At 38.9% G+C, this 18,383-nt stretch overlaps 2 protein-coding genes across 2 annotated transcripts; one reads left to right on the forward strand and one right to left on the reverse strand.

Annotated features, from left to right (window-relative positions):
* Positions 1 to 2,315: 2,315 nt before the first annotated feature.
* LOC146502177 (uncharacterized) lies at positions 2,316 to 4,934 on the forward strand. The gene is made up of 2 exons (XM_085133347.1): positions 2,316 to 3,459; positions 3,985 to 4,934. Exons 1-2 carry the CDS (start codon positions 2,614 to 2,616, stop codon positions 4,318 to 4,320), a joined length of 1,182 nt encoding a protein of 393 aa, XP_084989473.1. The 5' UTR covers positions 2,316 to 2,613; the 3' UTR covers positions 4,321 to 4,934.
* An 895-nt stretch (positions 4,935 to 5,829) lies between these two features.
* LOC146502178 (uncharacterized) lies at positions 5,830 to 8,988 on the reverse strand. The gene is made up of 3 exons (XM_085133346.1): positions 8,817 to 8,988; positions 8,295 to 8,370; positions 5,830 to 8,171 (listed from the first exon to the last, which is right to left on the reverse strand). Exons 2-3 carry the CDS (start codon positions 8,367 to 8,369, stop codon positions 6,315 to 6,317), a joined length of 1,932 nt encoding a protein of 643 aa, XP_084989472.1. The 5' UTR covers position 8,370; positions 8,817 to 8,988; the 3' UTR covers positions 5,830 to 6,314.
* Between the last annotated feature and the right edge of the window lie 9,395 nt (positions 8,989 to 18,383).

Raw genomic sequence — 18,383 nt, forward strand, 5'->3', positions numbered from 1 at the left:
AAACCTGTGTACTCTTTGTCCCAGGCCTGGATAAATGTGAAGGGTTGCACCAGGAAGGCCATCCGGTGTCAAACTTCGATCAAATCAAACATAAAAATGATATGTAATGAGATTTCCACAATGGTCAGGGTCCAAAGACCCCTTCAGAGGTGTTTTTGAAAAAATAATAAATGGACTGGTTCTTACATACTACAAAAACACTCAGTGTGCTTTCCATCTCATATTCACACTCTGATGAATGCACTGGGAGAAGCTCAGGGTTCAGTATCTAGCCCAAGATACCTTTGGCATGCAAACTGGAACAGGAAGGAATTGAACCACCAACCTCCTGGCTAGTAGATGCCCTGCTCTACCTTTATGAGGTAGGCAACACACATTTGCATCTCATTTTAAGTTTCAATATGGACCAGGTTGGGTTGTTAAATTGACAAATTAAAATGATTTAACCCTTTAAGACCTACTATAGAACCATGTCCGCCAGAGCTTATCTTTATATTTTTACATGCTGTTGTAACACCTGCTTAGTATAGTAGGGTTAAGCTTATAGACTAGATTCGAGAGGAGTAAAATAAATTTGAGAGAATTGAGTGTTGAACAGCCGGCAGATTTATTACAATGTTACAGTGGTGCAATAACCCAATGTAAACAGCATAGAAAATTAACACAAGATCAACAGAGAAGAGCGCTCTTTTGAAAATAACAACAAAACAAAATAAAATAAGTAGTCTCTTTAGACCTGACTCCTGATGAGCAGGGTATTGGGAGTTCAATAGTTTCCCAGAGAAACAATCCGTATGAAGTAAGCAGTTTTTGCTCTTGCTTATCTGAAATCCTGCGATTCGAAGTAATTCAGACTGTAGCTCTACTCCTGCATCCAGAACAGCTGGCCACACTGCTTTTGGATTCGCCAAGAGTTGTCACAGGGTCTGGCTCGCCATCCATATCCAGAACCACTTCAGATCCAGGATCACAAAAAACCAGTCTGCACATGCAGTACAGAGAATTAAACAAAATAGTTCTTAACAGTTTTTCTAAATAAAACGAGATCTCATAAAGTTTTCAAAATCAAGTACACTGTTGTTTTAACATTGTTCTGTTTCTATGAATTCCATTTGTATTGCTTTACAGCATTACAATAGTATTTACATACCCCTTTTTAAGGCATATTTAATCACATCATGAAATGTTTGTAACGTAACTAGTTTTAAATAACTTATTTACATGAATTAATACACTTTTCCACAAAGTGCAGAAAAAGCATTGGACAACATTTATGGCTAAAAGAAAAGTGCATCCTGCGTTAGTTTTGCACATTTGTGAAGATGCCCAATCAAATAGACAATAAAATAAAATACGACACTCCATTTCACACACAATTCAAGTACTCCGACTGGTTTTAGCTTTTTTTTTAGACAATACAGACTTCGCACTGTTGCAGTGTTTACCACATGTAAAATTAGCATAAGTTTTCCTGCTAACTTATCATCTCTAGTAACTCACCGGAGTTCCCAAGAAACAAACACACGCTCTGCCTGGTTTTGGTCGAGAGTAAAACACATAAAGGCCTTGTGTAGCTTGTTAATTGCTCTCGGGTGTCTTGCTCAGTGTTGCCAAGTTAGCAACTTTGTCGCTATATTTAGCGAGTTTTCAGACCCCCTAGCGACTTTTTTGCTAAGAAAAGTCGCTAAAAAAAAGATGTGAACGCGCATATGGCTTTTACTCTCAACAAGCAGCGGGTGCTGTAACGCAGTCAGTTCTTCTTTTACTCTTATGCTGTTTTGTGGATCAGGTTTAAAACTACTTATAAACACACACACAAAGTAACTCCACCAGAGTGCCTATTTCGGGTCACTTTTGCCGGTCCAAGCCCGGATTAAGGAGCAGGGTTGGAATTGTGACATTACAAAAAACAATAATTGCTAAAATAAATTTAATTTGTAGTTCTAAATAAATTCGAAATGCATTTAGGACGTTTTTTGCTCACTTTATGTCTCGTCCACGATGTTATTTCTCTCTCCAGCAGCGTAGGTTACAATTACATTAGCATGACCAATTATGCAAATTAGGTGATGACGTCATTTAGCGACTTCTAGCGACTTTTAGGACAACCAATAGCGATTTTCCTTACTGAGGAGTTGGCAACACTGGTCTTGCTCCCTTTTGCCTAGCTTAATGCAGCAACGTGCTTTTGTTGCATTCACTGAACTACGGAAAATCAAAATGTGTTCAAGGGGTGTCGGAAATAATAATACCAGGAAAAAAACAAGAAAATACTAGTAACCATGTCTATAGTATGGAAGCCCGTTTCCGCCACTAAAAAATAAAAAATAAAGGATACTTAACTCGAAATTTCGAGTTATCTTTCTCGAAATTTCGACTTATTTTCTCGAAATTTCGACTTAGCAACTCAAAATTTCGACTTAGCAACTCGAAATTTCGACTTAGCAACTCGAAATTTTGACTTAGCAACTCGAAATTATGAGTAAAATAACTCGAAATATTGAGAAAATAACTCAAAATTTCGAGTTAGCTCTGCCAATCAGTAATCTATGTGAATGACGTCATTTCCGTGTTACCCGGAAGCTGAAGCCCTCAGCTACAAATGCTACAGATATGCTAAGAGTATTACAGATACGGATCATGGATTCAGAAATTGCTGAGTATTTTAAGCGTGGCTTCACAAATGAGGAGATTCTTGCGTTATTAGCCGAATCACATGGCATTACTATCAGCCTCCGTACACTTGAAAGGATTTTACACAACAACCGACTTTGGCGCAGAAAGAACAAAACAGAGGTGGGAGAGGTGGCAGCTTTTATACAAGCACAATTGGCAACCTCAGGACAGTGTCATGGGTATCGTTGGATGCACCAGAAGTGTTGGATGAATGGCATTGTTACTGACAGAGAAACCGTTCGTCTTCTGCTCCGTTTATTCGATGGAGAAGGTGTGGATTTGAGGTCACGTAGACGACTGCGGAGGCGAGTGTATCATAGCAGAGGCCCCAACTATGTGTGGCATATCGACGGCTACGATAAGCTGAAGCCATTTGGGATTGCAATCAGTGGATGCATTGACGGCTTTTCAAGGAGTGTAATATGGCTAGACGCTTACAAGACAAATAATGACCCAAGAGTAATTGCTGGCTACTTCATGGATGCCGTGATTCAACATGGCGGTTGCCCTGATCGAGTGAGATTAGATCTAGGAACAGAAAACGTCCATGTGGCTCACATGCAACGATTTTTGCACTTTACAGACAATGAACCAGAAAGAGAGCACGTCATATTTGGAGCAAGTACAGGAAATCAACGCATTGAAAGATGGTGGCTAATCTTACGAAGCCAGTGTATCCAGTACTGGATTGAACTATTTGACAAACTAAGAGAGGATGGCCACTTCTCAGACTCTTTCTTGGACAAATCATTGGTCCAGTTCTGTTTTCTTCACATTATACAGGTGAGTTTACATAGGTGATTGTGTAAACGACATGTATTGTAACTGTTTAATTTGTAACAACTCACACGGCCTTTGCATATTATAGAAACATCAGATATATTAACGTATACGTGAAAAGTAGAGTGCTTTTTTTTTAAAAAAAACTGTTTTGTTATATATTAAAAAAAATTCCACATATATATCAAGGAACACAATTATACATTATAACACATTGATTATTTATATGTGTTTAGGCCTGTCTCTGTACTCAGTTAGCATTTTTGGTGGGTCAAAACTAAGTAAATAAGTATCTGTCTGTCCATGCTATATATATATATGTGTGTGTGTGTGTGTGTGTGTGTGTGTGTGTGTATGTATATAGGTATGTGTATATATACAAATAGATATCATTAATGTAGCTCAAAGCTACATTAATGGTGTGTAAGCTAAGAAAATCAATGTAGAAGTTAGTTGTGCTTTTGTACATTAACATTTTCATATTGTATGCCTGAAAATGTTTCTTTTGTGCATTTTGTTTTCATCTAGGAAGAATTAAATGAAGTTGCTTTGGCCTGGAATGACCACAGAATGCGCCCAGTCCACAACTCCCGAAGTCCTCATGGCCGACCATCTTTTATGTATGCCCTCCCAGACATTTATGGCGCGAGGGACTGTCTCAAACATGTCAATATGGACAAAGTTGAAGCCTGCCTTGAAGAATGCGTGTTCAAAGACTTTCCATGTGAAGAGGATGTCTTTCATCTCTGTGTAGAACTCATGTCAGAACATAACCTGGACTTCTCAGATGATGTGTTTCATACAGTGGATCTGTATGTAAAGCTAAGGCAGTTGATGCTTACTGAGTTGGAGCTTTTGCCTTAAAGGTTAGACATCATTATGCATTTGATTGAGGTGGCAAAAACACATTCTTTGACCCTTGTCCTTCAGGGACATCTAGGGATATTTAGGCCTTTTTTCCCCTTTGTTTGGTTTTAATTTTGCTACATTTGCTGTCTGCAACAAATATCACCCCAAAAGACACTTTTTTTTTAATGCTGTATTTTGATATTTAAACTGTAAACTTTTATGAGTTATTAATTTATGGATGGTTGTCATTTTTGTGGCACACATACATGGGTTTTGAGGGCCTGAAAATGTATATCACAAACAGGGCCAAGTGAAAAAGGCTATAAAAATTGTATTTAATTTTTGGAGGGTTTTTTTTTTTTTTTTGGATGGTTTATTTCAATTAACAAACCTTTTTTTGTTTTAAAAGCCTTATTATTAAAACATATGTACACATAATGTCTGTTAGACCTGCTATTTGGAGGATATGCAGCGCATGTCACCTTGGAATTATGATTTCAACTTTTTGTAAATATGCTTTTTCATCTTTCTTTTTATTAGAGTAATTATTGATGTTTTGAAATATCTGGTTATGCAGCAGTAATTTTTTTTTTCACTGTCATTTTTTCACTGCTGAGATTTTTATATATACCGACTGTTTTACTGATTATGGGCAGTATAATTATATATTTTTTTAGCATATGGATAACCTAACTGAGTGAGATTTATGGACCTATGTTTTTTTTCAGATTGCGCCTCAGAGTAATAAAAGCCCAGAAATTACCAAAATGAAAGATGTAATTTGTCTCATTGAACACTTTATTATAAAACACAGATCTTTTGCCATCATCTTATCTTAAAACAAAATAACTGTACTGTATTTACAGTAACACAAAACACCTTAAAGTATTCTTATAAAAATCAAATTGCAAGCACAAGACTTGGAAAAAGTATGACAATACACTCAACAAAAATATGCAATATTTTGTGCAAAAATTCAATTATTATTAAAAATACAAACAGAGAATGGGACCAAAAAAAGAGATTGAAGATAATATGGCAAGATCTGATAACAATATCCTACAATTACTTAAAGAATAAGAACGTGTGGTCTAAAACCACTATGAAGCAAATACATTAGGCTCGAACATGAAAACAGAAATATAGGAAAATATCTTTTAAATAAACCCCATCAGCTATGCAGTTTTAAAAAAGGGGGGCTATGATAAACAAGGGTTTTTTTCCATTACAAAAATCAGGAAAAGCCAACCAAAAATCAACCTTCAGCTAAGCAATTGCTGATTTCACAGAAATCCAAAATAAAAGCATATAGGTGTGCCTTATGGCCATTCAATTTAGCAAAAGTCACCATAACCCAGATGGCTAAACAGAACTGTACAAACATAACTGTAATAAAATACAATGATATAGTAAAACCTGACTTGTAAACTGTAAAATGTGTGCACGATGATAAAACATGTAGGAGATATATGCAATATCTCCTACATGTACTATATACTACATATTGCAGGGGTCTCAATCTCTAATTTTCTGGTGAAACACTACAATACATGTCATCTTGTGACATTACATTAATAAAATTTGACAAATTAAAATTAACCTAATGCATTTTTTTAAGTTGATTTTGGATTCAAATAATAGAAAAATTTAATAAAAGGTGGGAAAACTGCTTTCAATGTTCACATGCACACATGCTGACTGAGGAAATGGGAATGTTTATAAATGGTCTCCAGACTTCCACTTTGAGACCTCTGCAGAAATGCATTTCACAAGTGTTTAGAAAAATATTGCCTCAGTTGTAATAGGAAAACACAGAAACACAAAGAAGTACCTCAAATTGCATTACAGTGGTATTTCACCAAAGACTTTTTTTTGGAACTCAGTTTTTAAACACCTGAAACCTTTGCTGTGTCATTCACATGGGAACACTTTAGTTTTAGTTCACAACTCAAATATAATCTGTTGTAAAACAACAATGGCTTTTAAGTCCTTGTCCGTGAATCAAACCTTTAGATAATGTCCATAACCCACACATTTGATTCCAACACACTGTTCATCTCCGATCTGAAGTCAGGATAGCTGTCATAATTTATCGACAGCTCCAGTACACATCCACATGTGTGTGCCACAGGATGTCTCTGGAAACCTTTAAGTTCGTTAAATCCAATGATGATGTTCTTTCCCAGATGTAAATCTGATCCTGTGCAAAACCTGAGGAACAAACACAAATGTTCCTTCTCAGCATTCTTCACATATGTAGTTAGATATTTCTGAATCAGCTTCTGGTGAGCCGTCATTGTTTCAGGGAAAGTGAGACACTTGAGAACTTTTCTCACAGTTGGTTGGAGGGTTTCATAAACTGAAGATAGATCACAAAGGCTTTCCCATGCAGTGCTGAGTGTTCTTGCCCACTGTTCAATAACATAGGCAGGCTCTTGGACAAGTGTTTTGTGTGCAAGCTCCAATAGGACTTCAGTGGCATTGCAGGCTGTTGGTATCTTTCTGCAGCTGTGGTTATCAAGTATGTCTATAAGTTCTTCTTGGTCCATGGTGCTAAAGTCTGATCGCCACGCCTCTAACACTGTACGCTCAGAGTCAGGCATGAACTTAAGGAAATTCTCCACAATATCACTCTTTACATATCCAAAGGCAGCTTGTTCCAGAATGGCAGGTGCAATTTTCACAGGCAGATATTTCTCTCTAACCCATCCAAATGCAATGATTCTGCCCACACTCTCCCACTCCGGTTGCCCAAAATCATGCCTTAAGAAGGGCACTTTGTAAACGTTTCCAGTGGTGCACTGGTCATAGAATTCTTTCCAGAATTCTGAAAGACAATCTCTCACAACTCCCCCATCGTCATGGGCCATTTCAGGTGTTCCATCAGGCAGTAAGACCTGGATTTTGATGTTGACATCTTCAAGGTCCATATCACTAAAATGTGAAATGAGCTCTGACATTACCTGCCCTCTGTGGACCACCACTACTCTCCTCGCTCTCTCACTGGATGGACCAGGTTGTGGAGAAAAAATCAGGGTGTCATCCAAATTTATTGGCTCACTGTCAGAAAAGGGGCCAACAAAAATAATGTCACTGCTGTGAGAAGTGTTAGCACTTAGAGACTGCGTGGAAGATTGTGGAAGGTTATCATTTGGAGTGTCTTCAATGTATGTCACATCATGGCTGATTGTTTCAAATGGAGCAGATGTTTGGACTGTAGTGACTGTAAAAGAAGAAGTTTGGTTTTGAGGACTCGCTTCAATTTCTGAAGATGGATGCAAACCTGGGTTGGAGCTCTGAAGACTGTCATTTTGTTTTTTCTTTGTGGTGAGGTAGAACCTGAGGATATTTAGTTTTGTGACATGATAAAGTTCTCCTACTGTCAATGCATCATCGACTATCATCTCTTGATAATCCTTCAGATCACAGTCAAAATCTGTTAAGAGCCCCTGAATGTTTCCTCCATCTGGAAAGAACAGGCCTGTTGCAACCTGTAATATGTCCCTTTTCTTGGCATCCTTGCAAATGTCTATTTTTCTTGTTCCTCCTCCTCGTCTAGCTCTAACCTGCTTGAAAACCTCAGTGTCTTCATCATAATGCATCCATCCTATTTCTATTTTTCTATTTCTCTTCAGAGCATTTCTTTTATGGGTTGTTTGGGAATGTTCTTCTTGCCGTGTGCTACTGCCATCCTCTTCAGATAATTTTCTTTTGGACAGTTTGGATTTCAGCCGTTCAAAAAGCGCTGATTTGCGGTTGCTGCCCCTCCGTCTGCAAAATCCAAATACTGCTAGACGATCACCGTATGATGGCAAATAAGTCTTCAGCTCCTCATCTGTCATTAGACTTATGACACTGGCATCAATCTAAAGATGGAAAAATAATTTAATTTATTAAAACAACCAGTCTTGAAAATACTATCCTATTTTTAACTTAAGAACAATGAGGAAAAGTTGCATTTCAACCAGTATCTTGTTGGAATTAAGTACCTTCTCATTCTCCAAGGTCTGTATAATTTCCTCAGAGACTTCTCTTTGTTTCAAGAATTCAGTCAAGTCTCCCATGCTGTAAGGAAGGATATAAATTAAAATGACCTATTATAAAGCCACCATATTATCATCAAAGTATCTGTGCCTACCTACATTATGAGCTCTGACTATGGTGGAGAAGTGGGAACTGCATTTTTAAGTGTCCATTTGCACTGTAACTACAATCAGCATCACAATACAGTCAATCCCACATTTTCTCAGTTGTCTGGTTACAGTTTTATTGGTTTTGTTCCTTATTTATATAGTTGTCAGTCATATTCCCTGTTTTGGGTTATTTGTGATTTTGTTTTATACAGTGTTGTACTCTTATTACGCATGCTTTCAGCAAAACGTCTGTTTCATCAGACGTAACAGGTGTCATTAGCGTGTAACAGAAACCTTATTAGGTACCTTTGGTTAACCCTCACGTTGCATTCTATTCAACTTTGTATGTAACAATCGCTGTCACACTGTTTTGTATACCTGTTATCCAGTTGTCATTTGTAGGAAGGCATTCAAAACTGAAGAACCTGGCGCCATTTGTTGTGTTCGCTACAGTAGCTCACGACACGATCCAGTTTTGAGTGCGCACCCCTTTGCGCCATATCCTTCCGGGTAACAAGGAAATGACATCAGCCACGTAGATTTTTTATTGGCAGCGCTAACTTGAAATTTCGAGTTATTTTCTCAAAATTTTGAGTTAATAACTCGAAATTTCGAGTTATTTTTCTCAAAATTTCGAGTTAATAAGTCGAAATTTTGAGTTAATAAGTCCAAATTCTGAGAAAATAACTCGAAATTTCGAGAAAATAACTCGAAATTTCGAGAAAATAACTCGAAATTTCGAGTTATGGATTATTGTTTTTTTTTTTTAGTGGCGGAAACGGGCTTCCATACTATAGGGGTTACACTGTAGAGGCATTTTTGGAGTATTTCAAGTTGCTATACATAAATACAACCATTATATCCCAATTTTTTTTATAATATGTATGCAATAAGTCCATAGTAAATACATAAATTGGAAAAAAGTACAATAAACTGGAAAAAAAATTGTTTTGTTGTTTTACACATATTTTACACATATCCAGCCATCCTTTCCATGGTTATTTTGAGTGTCTTCATAGTTTTATTTTTGAGATACACCAATTTTTATATACTGCAGGAAAAACGGAAATAAATATTATCATGCAAATTTGCAAAACAACAGCATGTACATCAAAATAAACGATTTCCAACAGTGTAATTTGAGTTCTAAGCATCCCAGAAACTATACAGAAAGGCATAAACTCAAACATGACTTTTAAAAACACCAGCATATCTTTGTAAATGCCCTATAGGAATAAACTACATTTTCCACGAAAATGACGCCAATTCCGGATTCGGGCAGGTAGTGGCGGACATCAGATAGATTGTGCTGACATTTATTCCAGTGTAGGAAGTGTTATAAACAGCTGAATGGATCAGCAAAGCATGTTTCTGGAATATTATGTTTTTGTTGCTGCAAGTGCTTTTTTATGCAATTTTAGCAAAGCCATATGTGGAAGGAAACCGTGACCCAGGACAAACTGAATACATAAGATGTACAATTTCTCTGCTTTCATATGCAAAAAAAATTATTGCGCCAGCTTATGTGGTTGCAATTCTACCGGGCTTTAAAAATATTTACGTAAAACGGAGCGTGCCCGCTCCGACCGGCCATAAAGAGTTAATATATTTTATGTGAAGATAACTTGATGGGGTAGCACTGAGCACTGATGCCTCAAAGCAAGAAGGTCCTGGGTTAGAATCCATTGCCCAGCTGGAGCCTTTGTGTCTGGAGTTTGCATGTTTGCATTGCACAGGAACTCCAGCTTCCCAAAGTCCAAAGACAAGCAAGCTTGGTCTACGGCGATTCTAAATTGGCCGTGACAGTGAACAACTCTCTCTCTCTCCCTGTGTTAGCCCTACAACTGATGACCTGCACAGGTGATAAGGTCAACCTGAGACAGGGTGAACTGTGACAGTTGAGGTAGGCTCCAGCCCCCTGTGACGAATAATGTAATATCATAAAAAGCTTCTAAACACCTCCTCAATGGACCTTTTGCTACCATTTAGACTTGACGAGTCTTTGATTCTGTTCAGGTTTATGTGACTTTGTTTACATTTTGTTTGGGTTTCAACCATCTGTTTTCTATTAGATGCAGACAATGCAAAAGGACGTGGAACGTATTTCTGCATACAATTTAAAAGGCTGTAAAATCACAGACGAGCACAGAAACATGCTCCTGCATGTACCCGTGAACACCAAATGGCACAGGTTTTGAACCCACTCATGCAGACTCATGCCAGCCTTGACATGCCCTGTTTAGCTGTGATAGCAGTTGACCAGCAGAGGAAGAAGCAGACAGCGGGGCTGATGAAGAAGAGGCGGATGTCACACAGTGGATAAATGTTTAAAGCAAGAAGAGGCAGAAATGTACGAATTATCACTCGGTGTCATTGATGGACGTGGAGCCATATGGCCCACTCGTGGCTCTTTCAGCATTGTGACATCTTGCCGATGTGACAGCTGGTTATGGATATTGTGGCTTGCAAATACAAGTCATTTGAAATAATTTGGGGACCATGTAAATTCTTCATTCAGCAGTCTGAAAAGGAAAATGTGTGCCTTCAGTTCTAAGCTGCTCAGGTGTAGAGGGAAGATAGTCGCTCTTATTCTGCATTATTTGCTTTGGCTGCCTTGGCTGAAGCGCTGCTAAGTGTCCCAGCGTGGGTATACAACTGAATGTTTTTGTGAGTAAATGATGAAGCGTGACAGTGTTGTAAAGCAAATCAAAACCACATCCCCGTCCATTCAAATTCAGCTTTTTTCATGATTATTATTCCTCGACAGGTGCAGTCAGCGATAAACGACAAACACTTTGTGAAATTTATCTTTTTTGAACATAAACCCAAAGATAATAAAAATAATAATCCCCTCCGACATTTTTCATGACATGCAGCTCGATTCAAGTCGCTCAATTTATGTGAACCTGCCTGTTTCACAGTGACTGTAGGACAGCAGGGCGAACTTTTTATTTTCTCTAAACTGATGTTGGTGCCACAAAGCAGACGAGCACTGAAATAACAAAAATGTATGCCATCATGTGACATTTTCTGAATCTGGCCTGCCTGAAGTTGTGCTGCAGGCACAGGGCTATCAAAGCACTCAATCAATGAAATTCAAAGAGCACTTCAGATAAACCATGAACACGTCTTAAATCCTTGGACAGTATCAATAGACTGAGTCTGCCAAGTGAATCCAGTCTGGTGGTGCTTTCAAGTACATCTCTTAGTTTCTTTATAAGTAAAAGAACCAATGAAGTGCTCAGTGCCTCAGACTATTAAACTGCATGAATACTGACAGGGTTTGCAGGGTCTGATAATGGCAGTACTGTAAGCCTTCATGTCTAACTGCTCTTAAGGTCGTGATCGAGGGTCTTTGACTATGTAGATTTTTGAATTCTAACTTTATTTCATGTTTTGTTTTGTATAACTTTATTTACAGTGTAGGCTGTGTTTTCTTTTATAAATTGTAATACAAGTTGTTGTTTAGAATGAATTCACTGATTTTTAGTTTTCTAGTCCTCTCTGTGTCTGTTAAGACTCCTTTTCTGTGTCATATGTTTACGTGTTTGGCTACTTCCTGTTTTATTTTAATAAAATCATCATCTCATGTGCTCTGTGAAATAAATAAAGTGCCTTCAGAATTATTGAGTCCATATAAAAGATGAACAACGCGACTATGTCATCATTGATCCCTAAATTCTTAAACCTGTTAGCATTTTGGATGCTAATATGATGTTTTTTGAGACAGAGTGTGAGTGTGGTCTGCTAATTTATCAACTACAATAAAGAATGCATTAAAAACTACATGAGTGCAGTATATATCATAACTGTGTGGTTCTGGAGTTTATATTAAACGCGTTCATTTCTGCTGTAAAGTTGGGGTCTGACTCACATTTGGAAACAGCACCAAGGGGCCATTAAAGGAACTTTTAGAAGCATTTCTGCGTTTGTGTCATGGTCTCCGTGTCTCTCCAGCTGGCTCACTCTGTGCCAGAGGTTTGTTATTGTTTTGATCTTGAGCCTCGCTGGTGGCTAGCGTTTCTTAAATGGCTATACAAAGCCACTACAAGTAGGGAACCTAATATATACATTTAGCTAAGAATGCTAAGGGGCGATCGTGGCTCAAGAGTTGGGAGTTCGCCTTGTAATCGGAAGGTTGCCTGTTCTAGCCCCGGCTTGGACAGTCTCGGTCGTTGTGTCCTTGGGAGAGGACACTTCACCCGTTGCCTACTGGTGGTGGTCAGAGGGCCCGGTGACGCCAGTGTCCGGCAGCCTCGCCTCTGTCAGTGCGCCCCAGGGTGGCTGTGGCTACAATGTAGCTTGCCATCACCAGTGTGTGAATGGGTGGATGACTGGATATGTAAAGCGCTTTGGGGTCCTTAGGGACTAGTAAAGCGCTATATAAATACAGGCAATTTACCATAGCCTCTTAATGATAATTTTTTACACAAGCTTTTTTCTTTTTTTAGGCTTTATTTAGGTTCAGCAACAGTCTTTCGCCCTGAATTAGGTGCTGCTTCATAACAAAATCATGGTGTTTACATCAAGTTGAGGTCAGCTGACTACTTTGGTTGCGACTGAAAAATCTACTGTTGGCACCCTTCATGAGACACACTCAGCTACGATATGCTAAACACTTAGACACAAAGCCAGCTCACACTGAACTGTGGGGTGTGGGAGAACACAGAAAGAAATCATGGGTTTCTAGTTGGACTCAATCTTTAAGCCTCACTCTGCTTTATAAGAACAGTGGAAAGATCAATAAGGTTCTCTCCTATGTAGGTAATGAACATCATCTTCGACCCATTGATTCTTAAATGCTTCTGGTGAACAATAGCGAGGCGCAGGCAGGTCGTATTGCCCTAAATCTAAAGCAGGAAATGGTTGTCTGTCGAGAGACATCACTTAAGTTCAATTAGCAGAAGCTCAGGCACATTCCAGATGTCAGGAAGCTTGGTTTCCTTATTTTTTCTGTTAATGCCTCTCACCTCTGGCTTCCTCCTCACATTATTGTTTGCCCAAGATCAATCCACTGAGAAAAGCTTTAATCAATTAAATCAGACTGGAAATGAAAACATCAAAATCTGCCCTGATTCTCACATAGGTGCATATATACAGATAAAAGTCTCGGTCCACTGCCTCTGCAGATTTCTTAGTTGCTGTGTATTTTTTCCCCACAATTGTATACAGTGACTTTATCTCTTAATAAGAATAACCAAAATACACCCCAGTCTTCAGACAGGTTTGCATCTTAAATTTAGTGGCACCAGATAAGCTCCAGATAAGTTTACGCAGACTGGTGTGCGCAGAAATTTTCATACCCTCGGGAAACAACAAGCTCTATCTTTCCTTTGGTCAACAGAATGTCTTAAGAACAAAATCCACTTATGTGATTCAACTTTCCTGACAGGCGAGACAGCCTTAGTGATAAGAAACAAACATAAAAACTCCCTCAAATCTCTCTCGCACACAGACACAAAAAATCCACTCTCACTCCTTCTGCCACCCTCCCAATTCTGTTTATTTTCACTTGTCTTATCTTTACTAGTTTTAATATTTATTTGGATTAGAGGGTTAAGATATACAATCGGCCTGTATGAGCAGCTTCTGTTCATGTTTCAGAGAGCACGTGGCATCTCTGAATGTGTCACTGCAGACCTATGGATTGATCATGACTGAGACGTGTCAGCTGACAGTGGGTCAGACCTCAACCACTTTGCTTCCTCCTGCATAGAAGCTCAGGTGGGTAGGAATTAAGGTGTGAGGACATTTACGATGGCAGGACGGTTGTAAGTTAGGGAATGGTGCTAAATCAGCTGCTACTGTAGCCACTGTATTTATGTGCATTTGCATTTGACAAGTTAAAACAGATGCTACATGAACTCAAACGCATGCTTGGTATTGGTGCTGCTTTTTTCCAGTCGGGGTTAACCCTCTTTATCACTCATGCAGTCCTCCCAAGAGACTGGTGGTAGCAGTATCTGTTCCAGCAGGCAAGTAATTTATATTCAGCACATGTCAAACTGTGTGAGATGATCTCGCTCTCAGACAGTGCCACTCTTTAGAAGATTGGCATCAGAAGACTGACGTTTCTAGCATTGTACTGCCTTTTTTCATCTCGCTGTTGGCATCTTCTGTTTCCTGTGGGTTGTGTTAAGTGGCTCTCCTTCCAAGCTATTGGATTCTTTTATCCAGAATAGGATGGAGGTGGACAGCAGGAGGCAGGGGCGCTGCAGTCAGGACTCACAGATCACAATATTAATGTGAAAACTTTTTAAAGTTGTTTTATTCTGCCAGTAATCATAAAAGTTTTAAAAGAGGAAAGAGTGTTAATAATATTTTAGCCATACTTGAGAAAAACCCTGAGATACTTGAACTCCTTTGCTTGTGGCAGCAACTCCTCCCTGAGCTGGAGTTGGCACTCAGCCATTTTTTGATTGTGAGCCGTGGCCTCAGACTTGGACCGGCTAATTCTCATCACATCCACACTTCCCAGAAATCACCGCAGTTCGAGATGGAGGTGATATTCAGCAGAAACCAGTCACATGCAAAAAGCAGAGATGGGATCCTGAGACCATCAAGCCCAGCACTGTCCATCCCTCGGCTCCGTGTAGAAGCTCACAGACTGATTACTGCTGTGTCTGCAATAATGTGGTGTGCAACAAAGAGAGAGGTGAGAGTGACAGGAAAGATGAAAATGAGCTTCCTCAGAAAGGTCAGTCCTAGGGACGGGGTGAAGACCTTAGGCATTGAAGAGAGCTGAAAAAACAAACCATATTAAAAGGAGACATTTTACAAGGTTCAGACAACTCACCTGGATGCCTTCCTGGTGAGGTGCTGAAGAGGAAATTGTGTCTCTTGGCTGTCCTGGGAATGCCATGGATGCATGGATGGATGGATGGATGGATGGGTGGAAGTAAGGATGGATGCATGGATGGATGGATGGACTCCTGAGGGTGCAACTCAGAGCCTGATTGTGTAGAAGTTAATGAGAAAATAAACCTTCTGCTGATGTGCTTTATGTTCTCATTAAACATTTTATGTTAATTTATGTTCTCACTCATGCCGTGTTATTTATGATGAGTGTGGTGATGATGATGATGATGATGATGATTCCATTTGATGAGGACAACAAGGACAATAAATCAGGGTACGCTTCAGGGGAGACCTACCGTGTCATAAATAAGTCATTAAATACGTAAAGATGTAAAGCCTAAAAATTTCACGATGTCAACGAAAATCCCGGAGCCAAATCTGACTGAGCAACCATCCATCCATCCACTTCTCACTCACATCTAAATGAAAGTTAAGCATCAGTAACAAGGTGAATTGGCTCTTTCAAAATGTTGCGTACCAATAAATTAAAACGTATTCCCAGTTGCTTTCCCTAATGGGCAGCCTTGGAGTTACACAAATCACAAACTGGCATCCCAGTTCTTTATTTCCAATGTATTCAGGTGCAAATACTTCTTATCTCAGCTCTTTAGAAGTGCTGATCCTGAGGACTTTAATATAAAGTAGAGCTGGTTGACCTCGATGATGAATACATCGGTGACAGTTTAAATAGGCCTTATTGATTGGAAACAAACTGCGAAGTGTTTGGAACTAAAAAACCATTATCCAAGCATGCCAGCTGCCCACTCACTCGCCACAGTCACTCCACTCTTTCACATGGAAGATAAATAACACTGATTACTGCAGCCTAGCTGTTTATGCTGCAATACATCCTTCTTTTTCTTTATTAGCACTGTCATCAATTAGTGAAGGTCTTTCAGTGTGTTTGTACCATGAAGCTGAATTAAAATTGTATTTGTGGACATTCCTTAATATGATGACTTAATAACAAAATGTTTTTTCACTTACTTTGCTCTTATCATGTCTCTGTACTATTAAAATTCTTGCCCGGCGGAATTACAATCAGATTACTTGGCTTTAAAGGCTGTTGAGGTGGCATTTATCGAAATCACGAACAGAGGAGGAAATCAAAATAATTCTTTCTGATATTTCTGCTAGATAATAGTTTGCTGTCGATGCAGAATCAGACACTAAATTCTATTGATTCTACTGTCACTGTCAGAGACTTTAAATGCGTGGCCAAACTGACATTACAGAAACATATGTTTCATTTTCAAACTTGCTAGTAATGGGGCTGTAGGCCATAAAGTCCATCCATGACCACCAAGTAGAAGTACACCGTCTGCCTGACGTCCGTCACAGAAAAGCAAGTTAATGAACAGAAAAAGTGGCAAAATGAAAAAAGTTTAAATCTAAGTTTTATATTCAAGAGAAATGTCAAAAATAAATAATGAAACACTGACAGCGCAGTACGTAAAGCTTTCACCTTTAATGCTGCACCAGCTCGTGGACAAGAAAAAGAGAAAGAAGTAAATGTTACTGCGATGGCGACGTTTCTTGTTCTGTTCAGCCTCGGTTCCATGTCCTCTCGTATTCTGTCATTTTTCAGAGAGCAGCTTTGTTTTGTCCTAAACCAGCTGAGAAAATTGATGAAACCTGAGTGTTCCTAAAAATACTTTTTTTTCCACAGCACAAAACCTCCCATTAGTGCTCCAGCTGTCACGTCTGGCCACCTTTGAAAGGAAAAAACAACAAAAAAACTCATCTTGTTAGCAAGTCGACTGTCTGGAGACCGGGTCATCACGTCAACACCGTGTGAAGATATTCAGGAAATTTGGTTTACCCGCTTGAGCCACTGTCATCACAGACGCCCACAGTGGGTGGAATAACTGCTGTGTATTATCCGCACCCAAAGCCAATGATCTAACAGGACGTTTTATAAAATTTTCAGCCTGATAAAAACGCTTCGCTGCCTGGAGCCCATTATACGGTCATAAGAAAATACGTACACCCCATATGACAGCTTGTAGACACACCTTTAGCAAGTAATTGTCATGACTTTCAGTCTCTCACATTTTTATTTCATTGCTTAAGTTTTCTGAGGTTTGCAGACTTACACATTTAGGCTCAGGGTTCCTCCAAATCATTAACTCAATTTGTGTTAAATCTGAGTCCAGATAAGCAGCAAACGGCTCCAATAGCAATAAACTACTGTAGAAGAAAACTGTGGAATACCAGACTATATAAGCAAGACCCGCAATCACGTATTAAAGGGTAAAAATAAAGCAGAAGGCGCAGCAGAAACATGACATGTCTGTTATTTTCAAGGTTAAAGTTTCCTCATCACAGTATTCTCAAGCTCTTTGATGCATTTTCCTCTGATGCAAAGCGAGTATTCACATTGAGATGGAAATGTGATGTTTTGATTAAGGCCATCTGCAGAGCCATTTTTTAAAAAACATGCTGCTTCGTTTTGACAACTCGCTGAAACTAATCTACATCCTACTGTGCAAACACTCTAATCTCTCTCTGCTGCAGCAGTAACTTCATGACAAAAACAAACTAACTTCCTGTTTCACAGTGACTTTACAGCAAAAGTAGGAATACAGGAGCGAAGTCCTCAAATACCAGTTCACAGGATGAAGAGTACAACCAACAGTTGGAATAACAGTAGTGTTTTTAGAACTCAACATGTGAGGCTCCCAAAATGTCTCTCCTTTAACACATAAGTGGAACGAAACAGCTCCAGCTGCCTTTAAAGCATCACTGAGAGTTACAAACTGTCTAAATTCTTTCATCTGTAATGAAATGATCAGAGTGCCTGCTCTACCAGGTGTAACAATTAAGTTTAACATCCAGGCATCTATGAAACAGAGTTTATTAAGTTTGGCGGAGTTCAAAGTTAGCAGTTAGCTTGCTAGTTTCCATCTAAAGATGATATACCACGTTCTGACTGAGGGATTTCTGAAAAATTCAAACGTACAGCTCTGCTATCACTTCTGACATAAATGAAGACAGAAAACTAAACAGCAGTGATGTTTGTAGGGTTACTGAAGTTGGGCTAGCTGGTATATAATTGTGATTTTTACAGAAATTTTGAGATATCCT

The sequence above is a fragment of the Neolamprologus multifasciatus genome, chromosome 15, assembly GCF_963576455.1.
Source record: "Neolamprologus multifasciatus chromosome 15, fNeoMul1.2, whole genome shotgun sequence".
Classification (NCBI taxonomy): Eukaryota; Metazoa; Chordata; class Actinopteri; order Cichliformes; family Cichlidae; genus Neolamprologus; species Neolamprologus multifasciatus.